The sequence below is a fragment of the Rhincodon typus genome, chromosome 36 (assembly GCF_021869965.1).
Source record: "Rhincodon typus isolate 14 chromosome 36, sRhiTyp1.1, whole genome shotgun sequence".
Taxonomy (NCBI): Eukaryota; Metazoa; Chordata; class Chondrichthyes; order Orectolobiformes; family Rhincodontidae; genus Rhincodon; species Rhincodon typus.
The window spans coordinates 119,914-129,802 of record NC_063367.1 but is presented as its reverse complement, the minus strand read 5'-3'; the positions used below and the strand labels follow the sequence as shown (position 1 = coordinate 129,802).

At 42.3% G+C, this 9,889-nt stretch overlaps 1 protein-coding gene across 1 annotated transcript; it reads right to left on the bottom strand.

Moving 5' to 3' along the window:
• Positions 1 to 7,290: 7,290 nt before the first annotated feature.
• Positions 7,291 to 8,185, bottom strand: LOC125487074 (cephalotocin receptor 2-like). Its single transcript, XM_048617016.1, is given in 3 exon segments — positions 7,291 to 7,499; positions 7,502 to 7,717; positions 7,720 to 8,185. Coding segments are annotated over 3 exon segments (891 nt in total).
• Between the last annotated feature and the right edge of the window lie 1,704 nt (positions 8,186 to 9,889).

The following is a 9,889-nucleotide window of genomic DNA, read 5'->3' as shown; positions in this document are numbered from 1 at the left end:
TGCCTTACTCCCTTTTTAAACAGGGGTGTCATGTTAGCAATTTTCCAAGTTGCTGTGACCCTCCCTGATTCTGGTGATTCCCGAAAGATCACCACTAACGCCTCCCCTATCTCTTCAGCTATCTCCATATGAACTCTAGGGTGTTGTCCATCTGGTCCACCTTCAGGCCATTCAGTTTTTCTAGCACATTCTCCTTGGTGATGGCCACTATAAGCAGCTCCTTCTTGAGCTCCAATTATTGCCTGACTCTTTGTATTGGACATGGAAGATTTCTTGTCGCGGTCCTATTTGGAGCCCCGCCCACATCTCTTTCTCCGACATATCAATGATATCACCTGTACTGCTTCCCTTTCTCATCCGGAATTGGAAAAGTTTATTAATTTAGCTTCCAATTTCAACTGGTCCATCTCTGACTCTGCCCTTCCTTTCTTGACATGTCTGTTTCCATTTCTGGGGATTGGCTGACCACCAACTGCCAATATGAACCCCACTGACTCAATTACCTTGATTACATTCTCACACCCTGCTTCCTGAAAAGACTATTCCTTTTTTCCACTTCTTCCGTCTCAGTCGCATCTGTTCTGATGAAGCCAACTTCAACAAAGGACCCACCTTCGTCCTCAACCGAGGATTCCTCACCTGGGTCCAACCCATCTCCTGCACTTCAGCCCTCACCCCCTTTCTTGCCTCCCACAACAGCGATAGGGTCCCCCTTGTCCTCACCTACCATTCCACCAGCATCCACAATTAGAGGATCATTAGCCACCAATTCCGCCACCTCCAGTGCGATGCCACCACCAGACACATATTCCTCTCCCCTCCACTGTCAGCCTTCTGCAGGACTGTTCCCTCTGGGACATAATGGTATAATCCTTCTTTACTCCCAACACCTTTCCATGCAACAGCAGAAGTCGTAACACCTGACTGTTCACTTTCTCCATCCTCAGTATCCAAGGGACCAAACACACCTTCCTGGTGAAGCAGAGCTTTACCTGCACTTCACTCAATCTCGTCTACAGCATTCACTGTTCACAATTTGGTCTCCTCTACACTGGGGAACCAAAACATAGACTGAGAAATCGTTTAGCAGATCACCTACATTCTGTCCGCAAAAATGACACTGAGCTTCCTGTTGCCTGCAACATCAACGCCACCTTGTTCCCTGACCAAACATCTCTGTCTCAGGTTTGCTGCAGTGTTCCTATGAAGCTCAGTGCAAGCTGGAAGAATAGCACTTCATTTTCCACTTGTGGACCCTGCAGCGTTCTGGACTCAGTATTGAGTCGAACAATTTTAGGGCTTGAGACACCTTGTCCCATGTCCTTCCCCCAACTCCCACACACCAGGCCTTATTATCATATGGTCTGTTATTACACACAACCCATTGGCCACGAGTAGTCCCCACTTGCAGCCATTCATTCTCCCAGGCAGATCATATACACTCTTTTGTCTGTCCAATCGTTCTTCATTACCTTTGAGCTCGAACACAACCTATCATTTACTCCTCACTTCCTCTCCCATCTTCTGCATAACAACCAACATTTTCCTCACTAACTTCAGTTCTGAGGAAGGATATCTGGACCAAAAAGTTAACTCTGATTTCTTTAATGCTGGATGCTGCCAGATTTACTGAGCTTTTCCAGCAATTACCTTGACTGTGCATTCTCACTCTATCTACCTCATGCTTTCCAATTTCCTATCGATTGCTCCCCAGTCCTGACCTTTTCCCCTGTCATGATTTCTTCCTACTCAGTTAGGATCACTCCACTGACATCTTCTCTCACCCCTCCCGAGTACAAGTCTCTTTGTCCTTGTCCTGATTTTTCTCTCTCCACCCCTGTCCCAGTCTCTCCTCCCCTTGTCCTGATCTCTTCACAGCCCCTATCTCAGTTTCCCTGTCCCTTGTCCTGATCTCTCTCCCGTAACAAACTTTTTGCCCCTTGTCCAGATCTCTTCTCTCGCCATGGCTTCCAGACTCTTTTGCCCCCTGTCCTGATCGCTCACACTTACCACCAGCTCAGTCATGTTACCTCCCCTCCCCCCCACCACCCTGATCTCTCATCAAACAGCTACAATCTCTTTAGAGACAAAAAACACTGCAGATGCTGGAATTCAAGGCAAACAAACAGGAGGCTGGAAGAACACTGCAAGCCAGGCAGTATCTGGAGGTAAGGAGAAGTCAATGTTTTGGGTATTACCTTTTTCCAGGACATTTTACCCCTTTTTCCTGATGTATCCCCTTTCGTAGTCCAAGTCTCTTTGCCCCCTGTCGTTATCTCTCCAAACTCCCAAGTCCCAGTGTCTTCATCACTTGTCCCGAACTCTCCCACCCACTCCCAGACCCAGTCTCTTTGCCTCTTGGCCTGATCTCACCATCCCCTCAGCCCCATACTCTTCGTCACTGGATCTGATCTCTCCACCCCACCCACAAGTCCCAGTTATTTTGCCTCTTGTCATATCTCCACCCCCCCATTCAACTCCATTTCCCATCTCTTTGGCCCTAGACCTGATCAACCCCACTCCGCTGTGTTTCCCTGAATTCCGTGCACGTGTGTTAATCAGCTCGTAGTAAGCATGTTCCAAGGTGTCAGCAAATGCTGCTACTGAGTCATAGAAAAGTTCAGGGGTCTGAGTGGTACATGTGTGTTGTCATCACTCCAAGATAGCCACTGTTGGATGGTTGGACTGACAAGGAGGTGATGCTTGGAGGACCAAAACCATGAGGAGACAAAAAGGGGCCAAGAGAAGGAATGTGAAGCCACTATCTGAATGAATGATACTTGTTTTATGTCTTTGAGAAATGTTCTACTGTCTCCTGTATTTCCCACTCATTGTCCTGTATGAGACAGTACCTATTCCCAAACATCTCACATTAATCCTGGAAAAATTCAGGGTTTATGTATTAAAATTGTTACTCTGTCTCTGTCTGCACCTCTCTGTCTCTATGTCCTGGCTTCTGTCTATGTCCTGATCTTTGTTTCTGTTTCTGTCTAACTTTGTCTCTCTCCCTCTCTCTGCTTCTGTATCAGTGAGGAAGGAGACTGCGTACAAGCTAAATGCTTCTATTTCTTGTCTGCTGGAGAAAAGGTGACTTTGGTTCTGCATCTCCGACTCTCCACAGTCGCTAATGATAGATAAAGAAATAATAAGATGTAAAATGTGGTTTTAATTAGGATATGAAACGGAGACATTTTGTCCTCTCTACTAAGTGCAAAGTAAACAAGATACAAACCTAGAGGACGTCAGATAAGTGGAGAATAGATGGTACCATATTATATCCGTTCAGTCTACAAATTCTGCGAGACCTGCTGAATTTCTCAAGTATTCTCCTTGTTTGTTATGGAAGAACATTATTCTGTTTTTAAGCATAAGAAACAAGGTTATTTTTAATTTCTAAGGTGAAACCTGAATGAATTCACAGAATCCTTCCAGTGTGGAAGCTGGGCATTGAGACCATTGAGTCCACACCAACCCTCAGAAGAGCATTTTACCCCACCTCCACCATCCTACCCCCTCCGCCGCATTATTCCTGTAACCCTTTACTTCCCATGGCTAGTTCACCGAAACTACCCATCGCTGGACACTTTGGACAATTTAGCACGGCCCTTCCACCGAAACTGCACATCTTCGTACTGTGGGTGGAAACCTGAGTACCTGGAGGAAACCCACGCAGATACGGGTAGAATGTGCAAACTCCACACAGACAGTCACCTGAGGGCGGAATCGAGTCCAGCTCCCTGGTGCTGTGAGGCAGCGGTGCTAACCGCTGAGCCATCGTGCCACCCACAAACCATTCGATAAACCTTTTCATTTTACATTGTACGCAATGAGGTTCAGTGTGGTTGTTGGAACCGGTTAACTCAAGAAAAAAGGAGATTGTTCAGATTGCATGTGAAAAATAGATTACCATACTTTGAGAATTTAAGTTTTTTAAGTTCCAGAGCAAAGAACTTTTCATAGAATTCATAAAGTGTGATTTGACGCTGAGAAGGTTGGATCTCAAACTTGAGTGAATACTCAAGGAAGAGGTTACCAATCTCTCAAGACCAGATATTGAAACCAACAGTTAACTCAAAGGTATATCAGTGACAGAGAAGGCAATTCTCTGGTGTGTGAAGGAATGCCATTGGGGTGGATGTAGTGATGTATGTTTAGTATGTGCAATGAAATCTTTCAAAGTGTAGCATTTGTATGTAGCTTGATTTATTCTATTTTATCGTTTTTTTGCTTAATGAACTGCTCTTTTATTGTTGAGACCAGATCTGTAGCATTGCGCAGTAGTGTTTCAGTGAAAGACCATCTTGTGAAATGGAAAGAATAAAAGAATACATATCAAACGACATGTGAGCCTGAGATCTGGCTTGACCAGTAAAATTGCGTTCTTCATAACACAAACAATAACAAATCTATTTTCCATTTTGTCCCCTTTTTTTACAAGGGAGAGTAGAATCCAATACAAAGATGATGTTGTATTTCCCCAGGGCTCAGTGCGAACACCCACACAGTACTCTGAAACCTTGCCATTCCAAAGTAATGATATTCTTGCCTTAGATATGCTGCACTTGTCATATAGTAATGCAACATGGAAACAACCATAGTGCCCACTCAGCTAGTTCCAATTGCCCACATTTTGTCCATGTTCCCCTAAACCCTTCCAATGCATACCTATCCAAATGTTATTTAAATGATGCTATTGTACCTGCCTCAACCACTTTCTCTGGCAGCCCATTCTGTACATGCACCACTCTCTGTCCTTCTAAATTCCCCCAACACCTGCTACAAGTTCAGTCTAGCAACAATGTCCTTTTGCATTCAGCTACACTAGTCTGTATTGGTGCTATAAAATGACTGTTGGTGATGCATATTTAGGTCCCACATGAAGAGCACAGTCCGTGCTACATTCATGCTTTCTCCTCAGACTGTTCAACGTGGAGGAGTGCAGAGTCATCACCCATGAGTAGGATGGAAGAGATGGGATTCAGCAGCAGGTTCTCTGTTCCATTCTTCAGAAGATGCCATGAGATTTCATGATTCTGGAATGAATGGTGTGGACATGCAGGGGAATGCAGTTCCAATCATATTTTATTGTCCCTCCACCTCTGTCCTGATGGTTATTAAGAAAATGTCCTGAGTGGGTGAAATCAAGAATTCTTGCATTATCGCTCAGGCACAGTATCATTTCATAAGCGTGACTAAGTGAGGTTGTTGCTTGACTAGTGTGAATGCCCTCCCAGTTTTGAGTTAAGCATCATGAAAGTTAAACATATTGAAGTATTTAAAATACCTCTGTCCCATGTTTAGGTCAAAGAACTTCCATGCCTGATCTTCCATGAGATAGAACAGAAAAGCAGAGAACCACTGAGGAGATCAGGAATATTGCTGGTTGGGAAAATAAAATAGTGTTAACTTTCCATTAACATTTCACCACAACTGAGGGGAGTTAAAATACAATAGCTTTGCAACAAGTGGAAACATGTAAGATGGAAAAAAGAGGAATGTCTATTGTTGGGGGAGAGAAAAGGATGAAGTGACAAAAATGTTTCTCGTAAAATGGAAGAAGGACTCTGATAATTTAAAAAGTAAGAAGAACTTTGCCTGGATTAGTAACCATCTGAAAACCTCCATTTCTCTCTTCATTTTGCTAGATTTTTTTTAGCTGTTTTAATTCTCCTCTCTCTTTACATCTTATTCCATTACCTACTATTCAGTGAAATGTAGCAAAGCCAAGACTTCTACCAGGTTAACAGAGCAGCATGGTCTGTATGCAATTGAAATTTATTTTCCCGTTCACCATGCTGAGATTTTAACTCCTGTTTACAAACTTTTATTTTTGTTATTAGTACAGGTAAATCAAACTATTCATGCAGTATTGTTACCATTATGCCATCTTTCCATTCTAGGGAAAAATCCCACTTTTCCTATTTCTTTTCTTTGTTTAATGTGATGTTTAGTATTTTGCACCAGTTGCAACAATCGCAAACCTCAAATTCTGTTTTCAGGGTGTGTAAAAGCAGATTTCTCTGTCTGCAACCTGACACCTCAGGTCCATTCTCGCCATCCCAACAATTGTGTTTTTTTTTGGCCCAGCACACATTCTCATGCTGTTGGTCAGCAATTTTCCACCAACTTTACAAATCGAAACAGATTTCCTCAATTATGAACAGATTGGTATTCTGTTCGCTGTGCAACTCTCATATTGATGTCCCATTTGAATCAAGAAAATACCAGACCACTTTGTATATGTGTTTACATTTCATTTGAAGGTGGCACAGTGTCTCAGTCGTAACCATTGTTGCCTCACAGCATCAGGGACTTGGGTTTGATTCCACCCTTGTGCGACTGTCTGAGTGGAGTTTGCACATTCTCCCGTGTCTGTGTGGGTTTCCTCAGGGTGCTCCGGTTTCCTCCCACAGATGTCCAAAGATGTGCAGGTTTGGTGGAAGGGCCGTGCTAAGTTACCCATAGTGTTCAAGGATGTGTAGGTCAAGTGTGTTAGCCATGGGAAATGCAGGTTTACAAGGATAGGGTAGCAGGATGTGGCTGGGTGGGATGCTTTTCAGAGGGTCGGTGTGGCCTATTTGGGCTGACAGGCCTGTTTCCACACTCAAAGGATTCTATGGATTTGCTAAGAAACTTTCTTAGACACAACTATAGTCACGATTCTTACTTCTGTCATACTTCCAAATGGAAGTAACACGAATGCCGTGAGGGGCATAGGTTCACTTTAACAGCTATTTTTTAGTGAATTTTTATTGGCCTAATTTGATCCTACAGAAACATCATAGCAAGTGTTGTCTTCACATGGTGAACAGTTTGAATTCACATACTTTCAGCACAGAATCATACAATCCCTGCATAGTGGATACAAGCCATTCAGCCCATCATGTCCACACTAACCTTCCGAAGAGCACCCCTACCCTATTCCTATAATCCTGTATTTTCCATGACTATTCCACCTTGCCTGCACACCCCTGGACACTTTAGGCAATTCAGCATAGCCAATCCACTTAACCTGCACATCTTGTGACTGTGGGAGGAAATTGGAACATCTGGAGGAAACCCATGCAAACATAGGGTATATGTGCATACAAATGGTTGCCTGAGGCTGGAATCAAATCCAAGTCCCTGGCACTGTGATGCAGCATTGCGAACCACTGAGCCACCATACTGCCATGCTACCGTGACAAGATCAGAATCTCGTTTTGAGGACGATTGACATTTACATGCAGCAAACCAGATGAAACGTCATTTCAGTCATGAGACTGTTTTTGGTTTGAACTCATGTGTTCCTTATTTTAAAAAAAAATCAAGAAATTCTTTCCAAGGAGACTTCAGAACATTTCTCAGCTCTTCTCTGAATTTCCTCTGGATTGCTGCATAAATACACGTGTTTGTGCAGGAACTCAAATACATGAGTAGATATCCAGTTTCCGTGGCTATATATCCAGGATTTGAGTAATCACCTTGATAATAAACACTGTTTGATAGTCTAGTGCTGCAAAACTTCCAACAGATGTTAACCACAACAGAATAAAGCTGCCTGACATAGTGAAGAGTAATATGATGGATTTCCTCTGACTCTTTACCTCTGAATCACTCTGTATCTCACTTCTTTTAGTTTGGAGTCCCTTGCGTGTTCTGTTAGCCAATAAAATATGTCTGACAGTCAAAGAATTAAACAAGGTCATGAGAGTGAAAGGAAGCAAAATAATGATGTTGACTGCAGCCAACTATACACTGACCATGCAGGTATTGCATAAACAGCTGCTTTTGTCCTGAACCCCCATTGAACATTGTTAATTACTTGTTCAGCTTCATATGAAAACAACATAGGAGTGCCCTCTAAACAAGTCAGGACAGAAGATGTTACCATAACTGTAGTTGCAATTCTCTTGGTGCAGTACTTTTCTTTAAAGTCATGACAACAGATTGCCACAAATCGGTCAAATATGAATGTGACTGTGAACCGTACTGACATATCTGGAGTAACAAAAGTTATGTACACAACAAACTTACATACAGCAGTGTAAGACAGAAAGGAATATGGAAAGTGATAATTAAATATCAAGTACACAATCACATTGAAGATCATGACAAATCGATCTGCTACTGCTATGCCCACCATGTAGACAGAGATACATTTCAAAAGGCCACAATTTCCCCTGGACAGAATCACAATTGTCATAACATTTGCTGCAAGAAACAGACAGAGAAGTCAAAAATTATGGTGTCCCACATGGAAAGTTCATATCTGTTATTTATTCCTTATGCTTTCAGGTGTGCTATTTATAGCATATACGATATACAATATCCTTTTTATTGTCATGTGTGTCCCATTGTAGGAGCACTGTGAAAAACTTTTACAATGTCTGCTTCTTCTGGTGACATCTTAGGTACAAGTACCTAGGTACAATTCTTGAATACTGCAAAGGGATAAAAGTAGTTGCTTAATTACATCATTGAAAATAAGTTTAAAATAGGAATATATGAACGGGTATATAGGGGTTAATATTACAATGTTTAATCATGCACATTAATGGGAAGGTGCAAACCCAAAGTGTTAGCAGGCTGAAAAGTGGATTAATATTGGGAATCACTCAAATACAAACACTGCAGCTGTACAAGGGGCTGGGGGTGGAGGGTGGGTGAGGGAGAGAGACAGTGAGAGGAAATCCAGTGCTATATAGATAAATGTCAAGCTCCCATTTTTCATTACTTGGACAAACACCTTCCCTGCCACAAATACATTTGAAACACTGTATTCCAGTGGCTCTGGGATTGTGCAGCACTGATGTAACAGGGGACATTTTAAAACATCTATCAGGCATCAAACCTTCAGCTCCCATGACAACAATTAACCAACAAGGATTCACTGACTTACCAGGAACACCAAAGGTTGCCAGGACAGGATAGTAAATGTCCTTTATCTGGAGGATTGCCGCCCAACCCATTCTATTTCTAAGGGAATGAGAATTCACTTTGCACTGATGTGTTCCAGGGAAAGTGCAGCTCCTACCCACAGGCAAGTCCCATTTATGGATCTCTCAGTGCCCAGGTGATAAATGTCAATTACATCATATGGAACTTTAATTACACTCATTAAATAAATAACGTTACATTTTCTGCTTCCCTGCTTTCTCCTGGGAACAGTATTGCAGAATAATTACAGTGCAGAAGGAAGTCATTTGCCTGAATAAACTTTATTATCCAATGCAAATCTCCCACCTTATCCATGCACATTCCTTTTATCTATCTGCTCGATTCTGGCCCATTCTCCTAGCCTATCAATATCCATCTGTTAACTGTATTTTCTCATCACAGTCTGTTTTACCACCTATTTTAATATCATTCATGAAGTTTACTGCTTTATAGAATAATAGAGTCAGAGAGAAGGGAAACAGATCATCAGGTTTAACTCATCCATGCCTTACAAATTTCCTACACTAAACTAGTCCCATTTGCCTCTGTTTCGCCCTTATCGTTCTAACAATTTACTATTAATGTTCCAGTCCAAATGCCATTTAAATGTTGTAATTGTACCTGCATCTACCACTTCCTCTGCCAGTGCTATTCCTGAAATACTCCCCTATCGAAATTTCAAGGACCTGGCCGACCACATTCCTTCAATCCATGTGTAGAATGACTCTTCCCTTGTTTGAACTATATACATATTGTTTCAAGAAACCCTCTGGACGCACCAGCAAACACTCCCTCTCCCACCCCCATCAAAGGCTCTGGCATTATGGGAGTCTCAGTCAATACAGAGGAAATTAAAATAACTCCCACAACAATCCTTTTGTTTTTACATTTTCAGTGATCTCTTCACCTGTCTGTTCCTGCATTTTCCGGTGGCTATTGGAAGAATTAAAATAAATTTGAATTTCTGCAA